Source organism: Urtica dioica, chromosome 7, assembly GCF_054948205.1.
Source record: "Urtica dioica subsp. dioica isolate 48M chromosome 7, U.dioica_male_clone48M_v1_H2, whole genome shotgun sequence".
Lineage (NCBI taxonomy): Eukaryota > Viridiplantae > Streptophyta > Magnoliopsida > Rosales > Urticaceae > Urtica > Urtica dioica.
In genome coordinates, this window is record NC_142762.1 from 40,779,122 (window position 1) to 40,798,038 (window position 18,917).

At 35.9% G+C, this 18,917-nt stretch overlaps 2 protein-coding genes across 2 annotated transcripts; one reads left to right on the forward strand and one right to left on the reverse strand.

The window, feature by feature from the left end:
- Nucleotides 1-3,577: 3,577 nt before the first annotated feature.
- LOC149391624 (neurochondrin family protein) lies at nucleotides 3,578-8,789 on the reverse strand. The gene is made up of 19 exons (XM_089621118.1): nucleotides 8,688-8,789; nucleotides 8,416-8,608; nucleotides 7,784-7,946; nucleotides 7,250-7,392; nucleotides 6,883-6,986; nucleotides 6,672-6,767; nucleotides 6,482-6,575; nucleotides 6,237-6,357; nucleotides 5,840-6,033; nucleotides 5,656-5,747; nucleotides 5,531-5,586; nucleotides 5,330-5,419; nucleotides 5,071-5,170; nucleotides 4,812-4,916; nucleotides 4,659-4,731; nucleotides 4,403-4,566; nucleotides 4,236-4,290; nucleotides 4,049-4,144; nucleotides 3,578-3,945 (listed from the first exon to the last, which is right to left on the reverse strand). The coding sequence occupies exons 1-18, from the start codon at nucleotides 8,775-8,777 to the stop codon at nucleotides 4,089-4,091; spliced, it is 1,989 nt and encodes a 662-aa protein (XP_089477244.1). The 5' UTR covers nucleotides 8,778-8,789; the 3' UTR covers nucleotides 3,578-3,945; nucleotides 4,049-4,088.
- Nucleotides 8,790-17,068: 8,279 nt separating this feature from the next.
- On the forward strand, nucleotides 17,069-17,888 carry LOC149391625 (uncharacterized). Its single transcript, XM_089618521.1, has one exon. It carries the CDS (start codon nucleotides 17,263-17,265, stop codon nucleotides 17,701-17,703), a length of 441 nt encoding a protein of 146 aa, XP_089474647.1. The 5' UTR covers nucleotides 17,069-17,262; the 3' UTR covers nucleotides 17,704-17,888.
- Nucleotides 17,889-18,917: the final 1,029 nt, after the last annotated feature.

Genomic DNA, 18,917 nt, shown 5'->3' on the forward strand with positions numbered 1-18,917 from the left:
CTCATACATTTTTTTTTATTCATCAAAACTTCAAAAATCCATATATTCCGCATATGAACTCGAAATTGAGTGATTCCAAACCCTACGGATTCGTAGCGATAAGAGCTTCAAAAATAGACCCATTATGTTAGATGAAAAATCATGTCTACTATTATAGAATTCCGCTGGAGTTCACCATTGGTACATTAATTATCATTAATTGTCGAATTTTTAAATTATTTACATTTTTTTTTGTTAATTATAACATGTTTAATATAAGGATGTTCAAGTCAAATATAATTGTCATTGGTTATTTCCCTAAAAGTTAGCATACGTTGGCTACATCTCAATTTTATAATTTAGTTTTGGCTATAAATCTACAATGCCCTTATATATAATATATATATACTAGACTAAATAATTAAATATATAATACTAATCCTTTTTATTATTTTAAAGAATATTTTTATGTAGTAGAAAAATATTACAATTTCTTTGAAAAAAATTATTTTATTACATTTTTTAATATTGAGAAAGTAATGTAAATATTGATAATGTATATTTATAAGAAAAAAAGTTATAGGTATATTTTAAATTTGATTTTTTTCTTAGAAATTTAAAAATATAAATAGTGGTACATATTTTATTGTAAGATTTTTGTCGATATATCCGTCGGTAATCAATACACCATTATATATCACCGATATAATCGACAGTATTAAAATTGTTATAGAATATCCGTCGATATAGTTGATGCTCGATATATCCGTAAAATCAGAATCTCGATATGAGTATCGGTATCGATATTTTAAACCTTGGACGAGAGCATATACTAGCCGTAAATGATGGATACTAGGCGCTGTGAGTATCGACCTGTGCAATGCTGTAACTTAGTATCTCGCCTGGGGAAATATCTCGTTAGAATATGATAATTCCAAAACTATCTCATATTTTTAAACCTAAATAAAACTAGCTTCAGTATAAAAGAAAAAAAAAAAAAAAGAAAGGAAAATAAAGAAAAATACTCTTATATTAAGTATCTAATAGCTTCTTCTGTTAAGCGGTTACATAACAATTTGCATGAATGCCAATTTCGTAACGTTGCATAAACAGAGAATTTTCCATATATCATATTTATTACACACATTCTAATAATACCAACAGTCCAACTACATTAAGAATCCACGTATACCAATTTTTCAAATTAAAATTGCCAACCCCTGGTCTATAAATTAAACAAAAAATTGGCCATATAAGCCTTACAAACGTTGACAATTGTATTTTAGCCAACATTTAGTTAATTATTCGTTAATAGCCAATACGCTTACGTGACATAATATTAACTGAATTTTTTTTACTCATTTGCCCTTATTAATTCGCCTTCATTATATTAGAGGCAGTTTTTTTTAAAATTTGAAATAAACCAAAAGGGTAAGTAGTTATTTGGACGTGTGTTGGCTCATTTAATATCGGTTTTTTATATTCGGAATAAACTGTTTTAGAAAACAGTTATTGCATTTCCTGATTTGTTGGACGTGTGTATTTGAAATTTAAGCGGTTGGAAATAGAAAATTTGTTTCTATTTTTGTAGCAGAATAATATATACACCATATTTCAATATAATTAGCATTTATTATCTTTGTTTTCATTCATCTGAAAAATTATTCTTCATTTTCGCTCATTGAATCTGGTAAGGATCTCTGTTCGCATAATTTTCACGTTATATGATGTTAATTGATTTGTCAGCTCATTTACAATACAAATAAACTGTAAATAAATTTTGTATTTACTGTCTATTAACAAGATTCCAGTAAATAACGTGTATTTTTCTCACAAATTTGATTGTTAGAAACAAAAACAGACTTTCTGCAGATTGTAAATGAACCAGTATATTTAACATGACATCAATTTACAATTTATAATTTACATGACTCTTATTTACAACTCAAATACGCACAAAAAAAAAAACTTTACCTTTGTTTTCTTTCTTATTGGATCTAAAAACCAGAGCGTTCATCCATTTTTTCCAATCTTTTATTTCTCCGAATCGATGGAGGAGAGGTATCGCGAGGTCATTCGGAGCGAGAACAGCGAGTACACGTTGGAGGACGAAGGGACTGGTGCTGGTGACCGCGCGCAGCAGAGAAGAAGACGGCGGCGCTCGGTTTAAGCAGGATGGCATGCGCGAGGAAGAGAAGCTTGGGCTCGGGCTGGTGCTGGTGGCCGCGCGCAGAAGAGAAGGAGATGAAGACGGCGACGCTCGGTCTCTGCGGGATGGCGCGCGCGAGGAAGAGAAGCTCGGGCTCGGGCTGGTGCTGGTGGCCGCGCGCAGAAGAGAAGAAGGAGAAGAAGACGATGGCGCTCGGTCTCAGCGGGATGGCGTGCGCGAGGAAGAGAAGCTCGGGTTGGGCTGGTGCTGGTGGCCGCGCGCAGAAGAGAAGAAGGAGAAGAAGAAGATGTTTGGTCCGAGCGCAGAAGAGAAGAAGGATAAGAAGGAGAAGAAGATTGCGTGTATCTGTGGTTTAATCACGGCAGATATTGCTTTTAATGATTTTAATTTTCGTGAGATTAATGAGCGGGAACAGTTGGGAGGCTATTTTGGTATTTTTATATATGTAAATAAATTGGGCTGGTTATTAACCCGAAATTAACAGAATGTTGGCCAAATCCAAATCTATCTAAATAAGGGAGGCTATTTAGCTATATTATTAAATTGAAACTGTATACGACCAGAAAATATATATATATATATATATATATATATATATATCTAAGTAAAAAAAAAAGTACTATTAAGTTAAAAACATCAAGAAAAAAAAAAATACAACTTTTAATCCAAGTTAAAAAATGATTACTCAAATTAAAATCTTATTTCAACTTAAGTTATGTGTTTTGTTTAGCTTTTGTAATTGTCCTTGTTCCATGAAACTCATAATGATTAAGGGGCCGTTTGGTTTAGTTTTCTAAACTCGTTTTCTGTTTTAAAATTCTGTTTTCTGATTTTTAATTTTTAAATTTAAAAAACAGATTTAGAATTACGTTTCGGAATATTTTAAATGTTGTTTGGTTATGTTTTCCATTCAATTGTATAGAGATAAAATAGAAAACAACTTTTCATTGTTTTTTGTTTTCTAAACAAATTTCAAAGAAAACAGAAACATGATTCTAAATCTGTTTTCTGAATTTATAACCAAACAGTTTTTCTAAAACTGTTTTCTAGAATTTAGAATCAGAAAACAGAAAACAGGAATGGAAAACTTAACCAAACGGGACCTAAATTTACGAAATTGATATCATCAGCGCACTGATGATTATCAGTGCTCTTAAACTTAACACCGCCTAAAGGTTCAATGTTACAAAGAACAATAAACAAAGAATATTCTACATCTAAATCAAATTGTAAGCATTTAATATTATTTTAACAGTAATTTGTATTATAAAATGCGTTTGGGCATGTGAATTATCAGATAAAATAAAAACCGAGTGTTAGCTCTGTGAAATATAAATATACTTACCTTAAAACTCAATTATTGACTTGAATCAGCCCATGCTATTATACTGACCCGCCATGCTCCAAGATCATGGCTATATATATTGACCCGCCATGCTCCAAGATCAGCTTGATTTTCCTCCGTTTTCTATCAAACTTGATTGACAACATGAACTAAGAACAAATTTACATTTTGCACGATTGTCATAATTATTTGCCACGCATACTTTCACACATAATCAAGCGTGTGACTCGAATCACTTTTTAAAAATAGCTTTTTCTTTTCTCCATATCTAATATGAATAATTATCTATGCATCATATTCTACACACCAACACACAATAAACACATAATTAAAGATGATTGCCATAACAAAGTCAAGTCTAAGCAATGATACATTCGAAATCCGATAGTCTGCTTAGCCTTAGGAGTTGCCCTCGAGCCCCTTCTTCGCTTCGCAACGTTCCAATGTCGATCTGATTAATTCACGAGTAAAATAGACAAATAGTATTTACTCTTCAGTAATTCTTTATATAGCAAAGTGAAAGAATTAACAGATAAACCACAACTAAGCGTTACCTCTAGGAAGGAAATTTGTAATTCAATTAGTGTAGTCCACTTATCTTTCAACTGCATCTCTCACATAAGGGAACCGAGCAGCCCATCGAGCATATCCTATGACATATTAAAGGTCTTTCTAAGTATCAATGTTAAAAAAAAAAAGAGGGACAGAAAAACTCGGTACTTTCACTAAAATTCGATAAACCTGCTTCAATAATCTCAAGAAGATCCAAATTTCCTTCAGGATCCGAGGACATATCCTGTAATGAAATTGGAATAAGTAGGTTGGTGTTTAGAGGAATTTAATCGCCAAAAATTTAAGCTAAATTTTGCTTTCTTTATACACAATTCAGTCACATGAATAGATAATACCAGTCTGCAAGAACCCAAACTTCTAGCAATGAGCATCGAGAGACTTTTAAGAGCTCTTTGATCAAAGTTAGGATGGCGTAGAAGCACAGCTTCAGTCGTCAAATCACATATCAGCGAGCAAATGCATGAGCCCATCATCACAACTGATGGCTCATCAACGCCCTCTGTGAAAAAAGTTCAATTTTCAATTAGGAAACATGATTTTAGCATTATGAACAAAAGATATTTGAAATTTAAAGGCAGGATCGATTGCTACCTGTCCAATGTATTAGTGCTTTCAAGAGACCCACAATGGTTGATTCATCCAAAGAAAACTCCACTTGGTCCTTCTGGTTGTGGAACAAGCAAAGTTTCCGTTAATAGAAAGAGGCCCAAAAAAAGAAAGAAAAAAGTTGGAGTATTTGGTCACCTTCAATAGAAGGTTCAGGAATGTGTCACATGCCAAGAAGACACAGCCCTTGTTGTCGATCCTACATCTGTTTGGCCCAATCAAATTTACAAGGCAGTTGATAACCTGCAAGCAGACTCAATAAGCTTGATATCTTCTGGGAAAAGGGAAAACCAAATCAATTCTACAATAACTACAAAACAGCACGCTGAAACTTGAAAAGAATTCGCATAAATGCATCACAACACCAAACGAGTTTACTGCAACTATTCAGACTTACAGATTTATGCCCTCCAGAAGAAACCACGGCTTTACATCCCTCAATGTCCATCGTCAATTGACACAGCAATGGGAGCAGAAAACAGACAGAGTAAAATGGGCTGCAAATGATAAAATAAACTTTCAACCAAAGTCCTACTTCAGTTTCGATATGTCGGCAGAATGAGAAATAGTCATCTAGTGGCATCCAAACAAAAAGTAAATATATATATATATATATATATATATATATATATATATATATATATTAGATCAAGAACCTGTCTTCCTCTTCACTTTCAATGGAGAGCATGTACCCCAACAATTCTCTGACCTTCTCCTTGCATGCAATTGGTGTTTCTGCAAGGTAGCTGAAACAAAAATCCATTGGCATTTACTTGTCCACACATATTTTCTTGGAGAATATCTATAAAGTTTGCCTGAGCATGGTCACAGTGCATGCAATAGAAAGGAAAGAATACCTTCCAACGACACGCACAGAAGCAAGGAGATCATCCCCTTTCCTCTGCCCATGCTCCTGTAGAATCGCAAGCCAACATAATTAAATAATTTATTATTACTGGTGCATACAAATCACCAGTAATACCTTTGCATCTTGCAGATATTCTAGAACTATGCCAATTGTCTCATTCAGCCCCTTGATCACCCTTATTGTGGTACTCTCATCAATTAAGTTTCCTGAGACCAGTATTAAGAAGAATACGAGAGACATGCAATCCAACTGTGAGAAAATGTGCACACTAGGATGCTATTCCAAGACATTGGCATACCTTCGTTTTCAACAGATACTAGTTTAATTATTTTTTCAATAAGAGAAAAGGGAGTTGCCAAAGTCCGTTGCTTGAGATGGACTTCATCATCTATAGATGAAGAACTCTTCGACGCTTCATATTTCAAGTACGCAAGCTCGTTCAAAAGGACAGAAACCTCAACCCGTGATTGCTCTAAAACAAGCATCAAGCACCTGAGAAAACAAAAGGAGCCAAGAGTACCGTGCAAAATAAACAAGAGAAAGCGGCACAATCATATACCTATGGCAAGCACACACAGTTACCAACATCGAAGACAGAAAACAGACAAACACCCCATTCAAACAAGAAATGATAATGCCATATAGTAAAACACAAAAAAATAAAAAATAATAAAAAAATAATAATAATTACATACCTATCGACCGGAATAGGCTCTTCCATCTTTGGCAAGGTTACCTGTCCTAACAACCACCTCTCACCTAGGATCGATATCACTGACTCGGCTAAAGTTAGTGCATGGAGCTTTTCTTCAGGAACTACCATTTAAAGATAAGATATTTAGGATTTCAGACTAAAAGCCAACATAAACAAATGGTTATATGCTAAATTATGTAGAGTCATCCAATGGAGAGAAAGCGCGAGATGGAAAGTTTGGCATACCAACACGGTTCTGTAGAATAGCCACAATACCATCACGCATATAACCTTGCCAATCGCTATCAGGTAATATACGGAGAGCCTCATGCAGTGGTGCCTGTAAATAAGAAAGCACTGTTGTAGCTTTTAAAAATATAATTCAACTACATGTAACTGAAAAATTACATGTTAGAAACATATAATAATTGAGTACCGAATGACTTGATGACAGGATGGTAGACAGTAGGTGCATTGCTTCAAACTTTACAGCATCATGTGAGACAGCAAATTGTCTAGCTACTATGACAACCTAAATTACAAGGAAAAATCCAAAGTATCATATATCAACATGAAAACAAAGCATGTATATGATTTCAATATACAATAGACAATAAAAAAATGAAACAGCATGTACAGATACTCACAGTCAATGAAAGCTCGAGTAGATAGCCATTACAAATAGCATCCAGAGACACCTTACTAAGTAACAATTGTATGAATTTCATAGCCAGCCCAATCTGATGAGAGCCTGTATAATTTGCATAATCCAATTACCAAGAAGCATCCAGTTAAATAAACAGAATGGGGAGCGGGGCAAATGAAAGAACAAATCTCAATCATTGCCCGGTCTTTATCCAACAAAGAAATCAAGGACTGCACAAAAAACAAGAAAAACAGCATAGCAAGAGGCCAACAAATAAACTAATGTAAACCCTCTTGCAATAAATAAGAAACGTGTACAAATGAAGAAAGAAGAAGACTACCAACAACAACAAAAAAGAGGAAAGTTACCATCTGGAAAGACAGGCATATGAGTAGCTAACATTTTTAGGCCCCCAGTTTCATACCATGTCACGATTCCATCCTCGGAAGCAGAGGAAACCAAATATAGAAACTCGTAGCACTCTTCAAGAACTGACGAGGAAGAACCGTCTCTATAAAAAAACAGAAATAAAAGGAACTGGTAATTTAGTGCACACGGCATAAGACAAAATAACAAAGCAACTATTGAACAACACTCTTCAACGACAACTTTCCATGAGCTTACAAAAATTTAGAAACGTTCATTCCTTACAACCAAACTATTATGTCATGATGAACTAACTCATGTCCTAACATACATTATTAGAAAGATAAGTTGATGCAGAGACATAAGACCATCTTTGGTCTTCCAAATCCAAATGCTTGAGTGAGTTTGTTTAGGAACTTGAGATTATATAGGAGGAAAACCAATACAAAATACCAAAAGATGAAACAATTATATACCTCTTTTTCGTTTTTTCTATAGTCAATCAAATTAATGAGTTTTCGCAATAAGAAGCTTACTGTTTGGATAAAATCTCCAGAACAACTGGAATCTTGGAAACCATATCTTGTGAAGCAGCAATATCAGGGACGCGACAAAATCCAGCCAGAACAGTTACCGACAACTGTAAATATGCATCACGATTATCACCATGGTTGCCAGTAACAGCTCCTTTTCCCGCTCCTGCCAAACAAGATGCGAACAAAAGAAGAAAACCAGAGTATGAGAAAAAAAATATATAAAATGGAGAGAAAACCTAAAATCTTGGATAAACAATATTCAGTCAATAACATGTTCTTCAGTCGCCTAAACCAGGTAAAATTAAGTCAATGATCACGAAACAGGAATCAGACACAAACATGTGATGTTAATTTCAGTTTTTAGTCGAAACAAAAACAAAACTAATTTGCATTTTTAGACCAATTAATTAGGAAATGCAAGAACCCTAACCACACTCATTACTCCAATTTTGTTAATCGCAAATCTATTAGACAGTACAGCAAGAAAAAGCATCCGAGAATTACTATTCAGGACTCGTAGCCAAACAGACAAATCTAGGGCAACATCAAACCGTAAATCCAAACCTGCTCGTATTGAAGGAAAAAAAAAAAAAAAAAAAAAACGAGAAAGAATACCTCAGAACTTAACTTACCAGTCCAGAGGAGGCGATCGAGAAAATGAGAGCCGACTGCGTCAAAAATCCGACGGAGAGCAACGAGATCATCGCTCCGGCAAAATTTGGTAACCAAGAGAAGACCGGCAAGGCGTTGTTCGTCTCTCTCGCCGCTCAGAAGCTTCAGGCAGTCCTCGAGCGTTGGAGATGGCCGTTCTTCTTGCTGCCGTTCCTGATTAGCAGAGACGAGTGAGAAACAGAGAGAGAAATGAGAAAAAATTAAGAGAGAGAGAGAGAGGGCTTAATCTCACCATTGAAGAGCCGGAGAAAAGTAAAGTTGAGAGTAGAGTTTCGGAAGGAAATAGAAGTTTCGGAGGGTTTTGAACGTTGGAGGGAACCATTGAATATATATAAGCGTTTCTAGAAGGCCGTACAGAGACCTAAAACCAAAGTTCATTAATCTTTTTTAGATGACCAAAATCATACACACGTAATTTTGGTACTCACGGAAGTACACGTGGAGAGTTCAGATTACATGAACAAATAATTTATGTATTTTTAATTTAATAATAAATCAATACCTTGATAAAAAAAATGAATTTAATAATAATGGCTTATCTCTTCATTTCCCTGTCACTCATTTCTTCGAGCACGTGGTGGGAAGAAATTTCTTTGATGCCTAATCGGTGCTGCACCGGAGAGAAATTTTGTTGAACGATTGATGGGAAGACCTGGACGATTATGACAAACGACGTAATATTATCTTTTATTTTACACGGTATCATAAATGATAAAACTCAATATTTACCTGAACGACAAACAAAACCATCAGTTTTTATTTATAGTGTAAAACATAGACGATATTCTGTAATTTGGCCAAGATTTGGATTTTTTGTGATATTTTCATAATTAAGGTTCTTTGTTGTGTTTGGAAGTTCAATTTCCCTCACACAAGCCGGCCACAATGATCAACCTGGCTTGTTGGAGACGGAAATGCGGCTTCCGTCCTTCCTTCCGCGCGTGGCTCGACTTAGCGGCATAGCGGTTTCCGTTTATACGGAAATTCGGCTTCCGCAGAGCCGTTTACACGGAAAGTCGGCTTCCGCGGCTTCCGTGAGAGCCGTTGGTGGTATTTGACCGTTGGTTGCGTTTTAATCTCGGCCATTGATTTTATTACCGTTTTTTCATCAATGGTCACAAAAAAATTGCCGTTATTTTACTGTTTATACACGGATTTCTTAATTTTTTTACACTTTCATCATTTTCTCTATAAATATAACTCATTTCAATCCAATTTTTCACAACATCATCCATCAAATTCTCTCTACAATTCTCTCTACAATCTCATCAAGCTCTATGTAATTTATATAATATAGTTTTTAAATTAAATTTTCTATATAGTTTAATATAATATAGTTTCTAAAATATAATTTATGTACCAAAATGTCTGGCGAGTCATCATCTCACCGAAGATCTCGTCGAGGTTCTCGTCGAAGCTCAAGTCGCACGCTCACACCATCACCATCTACACATGAAGAAGAGGCTCAAAATCAAGAAGTTGAACAACCAAACCCGCCCTCTCGAAACTTTCCGCAAAATTGGTTAGCCCTTTCTCAAATTCCAAATTTAGAAGACACCGATTTAATCCAAGCCCCCGTTCCCGATCCAAGATTTTCATATCAACCCCCGAGCTACAATTTCACTCAAGATGAGATGACCCAATTAGACCAATTTGCATCGATATTTCCTTTTGTCCCACAACAACCCCAACATTTGTCACAACAATCACCACAACAACATCCTCATATGTCACAACAACCACCACAACAACATCCTCATATGTCACAACAACCACCACAACAACCACCACAATCACCACAACAACCACCACGATCACCACAACTACCCCGATCTCCCGTTTACGAAGACGCTTACGAGGCATATCGAGAAGGAATTCGTAGATTTCAACGAGAGTCACAATCACCTCCTCAACAACAACCACAACAAAATCCCGAAGAAGATCCCGAAGGAGATCCCGAAGAAATTCCTCAACCTAGACAACAAAGGAGGATGAGAAAACCTCGTTCCGAAATGTGGAAATATTTCACCGAGATAAACGACGACGAGGGAAAGAAGGGGCGATGCAACAAATGTGGGAAGATCGTCAACGCCGACAGTAGGCACCAAGGGACGTCCGCATTGCACCACCACTACAGGATGTGCGTCCTCCCCGGATCTTCCTCGTCTCACACTCAGGTAAGTAGACACGATCCCCAAGAATATAGGAAAGAACTTGTCAAGTACATAATTTCTACCGATCAAGCATTTTCACATGTAGAAAGTAAAGGATTTGGTAGATTTGTTCATTATTTGGCGCCTGACATCATAGAGATTTCTAGAAAAGCTTTACGTAGTGATATCATGAAATTTTTTGAACAAGACAAAGAAGAACTGAAAGCCCTGTTCATGCTTAGGCGGTTTAATGTTGCCCTCACGTCCGATATTTGGACTGGTAATGCTAAGATGGACTACATGAGTGTTGTAGCCCATAACATAGATGAGGAGTGGAACCTTAATAAGCGTATCTCACTTTTTTGCAATATTTGAAACGTATGACTGGAAATGATTATGTAGAACATGATCATACTAGGGTCGTGGAAGAGTTTTACATTTTTTTCAGGTCTTATCAACGCCAAATCCCAACTGCCCCCAAGCCGAGTCCATCGAGACACGTACCATCATCGAATAGAGGAGTGTTTCGAGATCTAGCTCGCTTTGTTCGAGGAGGAAGTTCAACTCCAAGTTCGTCACCACATCCCGAACCCGCTATTGAGACGTTACAGCACGACGAGATCGTGCTATACAACACTCAACAATTTGCATCTATGGACCAAGAGGATCTGAACTTGATGACATGGTGGAGGCAACACGAAAACATGTTTCCAATATTGTCCAAGATGGCCCGAGATGTACATTCAATCTCGGTTTCAACGGTTTCGTCCGAATCGGCATTTAGTAGCTCGGGTCGCATTATTGACGATCGAAGACATAGCTTGAAACCCGAAATGGTCGAGGCGCTAACCATTTACAAAGATTGGTGTCAACGCGAACATCGTTCTCAAGAAACGTTTATTTCCGTTGATGAATTTGATAATTTTGGTGTCAACTTAGAAAACATGAGGATATAATCGTGTTTCTTGAATTTTTGTAATCCTTTCGTTTTATTTTTCTTTTTATGATATTTATTGTAACCACGGTTTTCCTCCGCCACAAGTGAGAGTTAATTAATAAAATTTTCGTGGTTCCGTCCACGTTTCTTACTTCAAACAAAAACGTCTCGAAAATATTTTCATTATATAGTTTGTATGTAAAGATAAATTTTAGTTTGCATATTAACCTTTTTGATTAAAAACGTCACATTTTAGTCCTTTTGATTTTACATTTTAATTGAAATCAAAACGGCTTATTGGCTTAACGGAATAATGACGCTTCCAATAAGAAATGAAAACGGCTTAATGACTTAACGAAAGAAAATTTCCGTTAAGCCATTAAGCCGTCCTTATTGGCTTAGGAAAAAATAAGGCTCAAATTTTTGTATTTAATAGCATAATCTAATAAGTCCCATAAAATATTCATAAGGCCCATATGATTCAAAACACTTGGGGCATAATCTGACAAGAACCTTATGGACAACTTTGTATTGGATTTTATAAGGCTCACCACGAAATTGTAATTTAAAATATAGAAAAAAAAAATCTTCAACGCTGAAGCTGTGCGTGCTTGAGCACCCACAACCCTTTGGTCTTCAGAGTCCCGTTACACATCTGTGTTGTACGTGACAATCAAATTTTATTCTCCTTTTTTTTTTCTTTTCTTGCTGACACCGTCTCATTCACATGAGTTTCGTCAAAGGCTTTCATAGAGTTTTATTTATTTATATTTTATTTCATAATCACCAAATTGTTTTTCTCTCAAAACGAGTGATCATTAGAGAAGTTTAGAGACAAACCAAGATGAGAAAAGAAAAAAAGAGAAAAAAAAATCATCCATTGACTTCAACCAAAGATTTTATCTCTCTAATTTGATTATTTTAAGTGTTGATGATTTAATTTAGTGCATTTGCGTAGTTTTTTTTTTTTTTTTTACTTGTTGGGTGATTTAGAACATAGAAAAATCATGTCTTGTCGGAAATATATTTCCGGTTTTGAAAAATTAAAAAAAAAAAAGAAGAAGAGATGAAGAATTGGTTAACTCTAAAAAAAGTGCTCTTGAAAAATTTCTAAAGAAAAAAGATCTAGTAATGAATGAAGAAGTTCATGAAAATGAAAATTGTGAAATAGTGATAGAAAAATCTAGAGACACAATGGATAATGAAAAAAACATCGGTGATTATAATGAAATTGAAATTGAAGAAGAAGTTAACAATCATACGAATGACGAGTATATAAATATTTACGTTCCGGGACGATGGAATAATTTTAGAGACATGCTTGTGGAAAAAGTTAATTGGTTTTTTTTTTTTCATTGCTTTCTCAAGAAAAATAAAATCTCATTTTAGTTTTAAAATTTCTTTCAATTTCTTCTTCCCCTATGAGAACTACACGTGTGTAATTTTTTCTCAATCCAAAAAAATGAGGCATGCTCATTTTTTTCCCTCCAAATATACCCTAATATGAATCTAATATGTTACAGCTACACACATTATCAAAAAACGATTTACAATTTTGTTTTTAAGAAATAACATGAAGCTATTTATTTAAAAAAATGGTAAAAACACGTATATAAAAAATCTTAGAACAAGGCACAACACAAATTTAAATCGGATAATCTTACTAAATACATTAATCCATGTATTTGCTTATTAAGTGCTTACTTCCGGTATATACAAATAGTAGGCACAATATTTTGAGCTTGACATTTCGAACTAAAAATGACACATAACATGTGGCACAGGCCCCGAAGCGAGGTAACAACCGACACGAGGATAAGGCAGAGATGGTTCTCTAGCCACAGCACGGGCCCACAAGGGCTTGTGACGAGCTCAAGTCCTAGGCCAAAGCTCTTGACAAGCCCAAGTCTTAGGCCGAGACTTGACAAGCTCAATCAATGCCCCAAATCGGACCGGCCGGGCCACCAATGCCCAAAACTTGACCACTGATGCCCCAAAATCGGATCGGTCGGCCCACCAATCCTTATTTCGATCCATCGGGACATCTTTTTGGGCCGGTCAATTCACTTTCAGGCTCGAAAACCTTTACTAAACTTCATTTAGAGCCTGCAAGACATTATTCAGGGCCAACCAACTCAATTCGGGCCCGAAAATCTTTATCAAACACCATTTGGAGCCTCCAATACGTCCTTTCGGGCCAGCCTACTCACTTTCGGTCCCAAAGACCCTTACAAAATCTCATTTGGAGTCTCCAAGATGTTATTCCGGACCGACCAACTCACTTCAGATCAAACATCATGTGGAGCCTCCAAGACGTTATTCCGGGCCGGACAACTCACTTTCGGGCCAAAAACATTTACCAAACCTCATTTGGAGCCTCCAAGACGTTATTTCAGGCCGGCCAACTTACTTCAGGCTCGAATCCTTTACCAAACCTCATTTAAAGCCTCCAAGACGTTATTCAGGGACGACCAACTCACTTTCGAGCCCAGATGCCTTTACCAAACCTCATTACGAGCTGGCAAGACCTCAATCTGGGCCATCCAACTCACTTTACGGCCAAAAAACCTTGACTAAACCTTATTTCGGGCATCTAAGACGTCATTTCGGGCTAGTCAACTCACTTTATGGCCTGGAATCATTTACCAAAGCTCATATCGGACTACCAATAATACAACCGGGCCACCATGCCCCGATCAAGGTCAAACCCCTTAAAAATTGCTCCAAACCATTTCCCACCAAAAATTTTCACCCAAAATAGGTCCCACAACTCATTTAAAGCATCACAAATACTTCAAAAACTGTATAAAAGCCCTTTGTTTCACCACACCAAGGGGGGGGGGAGCACGAATTTGTATACCAAAACTCTACATAAATTATCTCTCATCCATTTTTTACTCTAAAAAACACACAAAGAACCAAGAACAACATCTCTCAAAACTTGTTCTCTTCTTCCATCACATCAAGAACACAATATCCTTCTCCCATCACCATAAATCTCCATCTTTTTTCACAAATCTCCATCTCTCACATTAACAACCACAAATCTCCATATTTTTTCATAAATCTCCATCTCTCACATCCACAACCATAAATCTATATTTTTTTTCACAAATCTCCACCTCTCACATCCGCAACCACAAATTTCCATCTTTTTCCACAAATCTCCATCTTCTTCCACAAATCTCCATCTTTTACCACAAAAATAAATCTTTCGCTACATTACACTCAAGAATACCACAAGCATTACTAAAATAGTCACGTTTTCCATCTCTTATCTCTAGATTTGTAGAAAAATCACTATCTACACATTTTCCTGGCCCATATCATCTCCAATGGCATCACAAATGTCTATTTATCAACCCTCTCAAAGTGTATAGGAGCTTGTTGAAATCATATTCACAAGCTCATCACTTCACATAGAGGAATATTCCACTATTGATCCATTTTTCTCATATTTCAGTACTTTGACTTGGGAAAAGGAGCAAGGAGGAACCATGCCATCCAATCCAAAGGAAGAAGCGACTCAGACGTCCACCACCACTTAGGACCACTTTCCTAAGGACCTTGGTTATTTCGAGTTTGTCCCTATCCGCCTTGATCCATTCGTGACCAAAGGAAGTCGTCTCTAGCCTCAAGATCGCCTACCCAAAGAGCCTTGGAAATAGACGTCTTATGGTTCCTAAACTTTGACACCACTTGTTCCTCAGAGCAAGTGCCGTAGTAGAATTTAACTACGACAGTTTTATTTTTTCAGATTCTCAATTTTTTTCTTAATCAAGTTTCATGATATAAGACAATAGCTCATTTTTCTGTATATATGTATACGTTTTTAATTATAAAACGTATTCTTATATGTCTAACGACCCGTCGTTTTGGGAGAGGCATACTCTGCAAAATTTAAAAACAAAACTGCGAGCGAGTACATACGAGTATGGAGACGACGACAGTGACAGTGTATGTATTAGATTCCATCTTATTGGTATTGTAAGGATATGAGATTGTTCTTCCTAGAAACAAAACATTGCTACTTGTGCCATAGAAGATAAGAATGAGAGAGAGAGGGCTTTTTTCACAGATTGGTGAATAATAATTTATGGGCCCTTGGCAGACTATGAGACGACTCGCTGGCCCCAATTCGGTTCCCCTTTTCTCCAATTTAATCATTCCATGACGTGGCATAATCTAATTCCTCTTCTTTACCCTTTTTTTTTTAATTTTTTTTTTCCGTCTATGTGGAAACATTCAAGAAAACACTCACCTTTCTTAATCTTATCTTAGTGATAGGTGTGAAGATCACGAGGGATCAGTGATAACACACCCATATATATATAAAGATAGATATTACTCTTCGGAGTACCGAAAGAGGATCTTGAAATAAATCTTTATATTGATTTAGTACGTGTATGCAAGGGAAGAAATAATGTTCATTCATCGGATATGTTGATTGAGGATATTGATCATTATTGGGCATAACTTTTTAATTAAAATAAAGTTACATAAACACTTGCTCAACGAAATGAATTCCAATTGACAAAATCAAAATCAAATTAGCTTAACGTTTAACAATGATTATAAATATTTGTTGGTGGTGCGTATAAAGTGGTTGTTCCCATAACTTCTATTTTGCGGATTAAGATAAAATTAGGCATCAGCAAGTATTTTTAATTGATGAATTAAAAAAATTAGCTAGACATCTCAGAGGGATAGTTTAAGGAGGGAACAACACATTTGAACTGCATTGAGTGACCAATTCCGAAGCAATCTTATAAGTTACAACTTATTCCTAACGTGTTAAGAAGCTTCTATATGTAAAACAAATGAGGTGTCAAATTGATTTTAATTCCTCCGTTCAGTAACGACAGACTTTATATTAACAGAATTTATCGTAACAGAAGTGCTTACAATCTAACTATCTTTACCTATTAATTAATCTAGAGTACTATTATTATTGTTGTTAGGTTTTCGGACAAGGTGATCGCTGAATTTATCGAACAATTGCAGTTTGATTCTTAGTACTCTTTTTGTCCTCACCTCCTCACCTCTCTGAATATAATATGTTTGCATTCTTACCACAGTTAAATATTCATTTCAAGCTTATAAATATATATATTTTTTTCTTTGAAAGGCTTATAACTAATTTTGATTGCGTGTTTTAATTTAACAATATCACAGATCAATTCATAAAAGAATACACCACTAAAAAATATGCATTTTAACAGAATTTAACAGCGTCATAAATGATGAGTGATTTTGATAAATACGATCAAAATATGAAAGGATACAATTAAGGGAGCTAACAATAAATATAAAAAAAATTAGAAACTAAACTTCAACAACTACCACAAATAAAAAAATAAAAAATAACACCCCAAAAAAAGAACGTTATATTAGTAATTATTAACTGAGAAAGACAAAATGAAAAGGTTATAAATAAAGAAACGAAACAACACGGATTTAACACACCGGAAATAAAAGTAGTTTACCACGCACGTCCCACGGTTTATTATTATTATTGGTTAATATTATGGCTTCGCTCATATTCCAGCCTACGCCGCAAAACTTGCCTCCCTTATCCATATTTATCGCTTTTTCACAATAACTGTATAAATATTCTTTTTAGACACACGCGATATCAAATTCACTCTTCTCAATTCTCATTCACAGTCCTCTTCGATAGCCCCAAATCAACCAAAAACCCCAACCATTTCTCGACGATGATGGAATTTAGCGATCCTAAGTTAGCCAAGCCTAATTCACCACCGCCGTGCCTGAAAAGCTGTTTCTCGAGCAGCGTTCACCACGGCCACAGCGTCTCCGACGACGAGGACGCCGCGAGAGGCTCTCGGACGCCGAGATCGCCGTACAAGTGGCTCAAATCCACGGCGGCGCAGGAGATCCCGGACATCCGCTTCCGATGCCGGAGCCTGATGGCGAGGCTAGGCCGGAACGGCGCTCGGAGGACGTACAACTCGTCGGACTTTAGCTACGATCCGTCGAGCTACGCGCTCAATTTTGACGACGCCGCTTTCGGCCGCCGGAGCGACGGCGATGGCGACGAGTCGTTTCCGTTCCGAGACTTCTCCGCCAGACTTCCTCTCTCTCCGAAGGTCGCTTCCGGCGGCGCGGTGAGGAAGGAGATCGTCGGATTTAGCTGAGAAGACAAGAGAAAGAGAGATCGAACCTGAATCGGAAGTTTGTTAATTTCTTCTCGGTTTTTTTTATCTTCTAGTTAAATCTAAATGTACAGTATGATGAGCCTAGTTCTTTTTTTCTTTTTTTAATTTTGTTTTGCGTAAAAAAAAAAAAAGTTATTTGAATGATATGTCATTATATGTGGAAAGCGAATTCAGTGTTACGTTTGGCATAAGGGTTTTTTTTTTTATTATCAAGAACTGGTGGTGAACTGGTGGTGGTGGTGATATGTGGAATTGTTTGTTTGTGTACAGAGACATAAAGAATGAATGAACTGGAAGATTGGTGTTGGAAAATGCAGCGAGACGATGAATTAGAGGAAAATAACTTGTCAGTAAATTTTATAAAGTTAAGCAAGCAATTAGAGCATCTTTAATGGTTTCTTGCTTAACAATTGTAGGGATTTGCTTGTAAATGTAAAAAATGTTTAGTTAGTTGCTTAATCATTATTTTGCATATTGGCTATTGATTTAGCTAAGCAAATCTAAGCAAATTGGCTCTATTAAGTTAGTTGTTTAACTATTTAGTTCTAGAAAAATCTATGTGTCAAATAGAGCTAATACATTTAGCTAAATCATTAAAGATGCTCTAATTTCACCATTATTTCACTTTTTAGTTATTTGTTTTCAAAATTAAATAAGTTTTATAAAGCCAATTAGCTCTAAAAAAAAATTAGTGGGTTCACTTACTTTTCCTTAAAGAAAAATGATATGAAGTAGCCAATTCAAACTATGACTTTTGCAAAATAGGCGTAGTTTCATTAGCTATAGCAAAATAACCAATTGAGAGTACTACGACTTTTAATCATGCCTCGATTAATTTTAATCCAACTTTCATAAAGCTTACATTCTGTCTTTATAGTTCTTTGGGATTAAATTTAATCCTGTCTAGATTAATCTTACTTAGGCTAGTTTGCTTATAGTTGGCAAACTATGACTATTTTGCAAAAGCTTAAGTTCTATTTGGCTATATAGCCGCTTGACCCTTTCATTAAAGGAGATTGTTGTTTAAGTAGACGTAGCTTGAAAATTTTAGATGACAAGTGAAGACAAAGTAATATACTAGGTCTCTCTGGTTGATATTTTGAGTGGTGGTCTTTTTGATATTTTTTTTGTCTTAAAAAAAATGATTATACGCCATACACCATCATTTTTTTTGTACTAGTCGTTTTCTTTTT

Bases quoted from the DNA above. Each gene is read 5' to 3' on its own strand.
- LOC149391625 (XM_089618521.1), top strand. From the start codon at position 17,263: ATGATGGAATTTAGCGATCCTAAGTTAGCCAAGCCTAATTCACCACCG.
- LOC149391624 (XM_089621118.1), bottom strand. From the start codon at position 8,777: ATGGTTCCCTCCAACGTTCAAAACCCTCCGAAACTTCTATTTCCTTCC. The intron at 5,587-5,655 runs GTATTACTGGTG...GCGATTCTACAG, and splicing joins AATATCTGCAAGATGCAAAG to GAGCATGGGCAGAGGAAAGG. The intron at 4,145-4,235 runs GTTTATCGAATT...AATATGTCATAG, and splicing joins TCTTGAGATTATTGAAGCAG to GATATGCTCGATGGGCTGCT.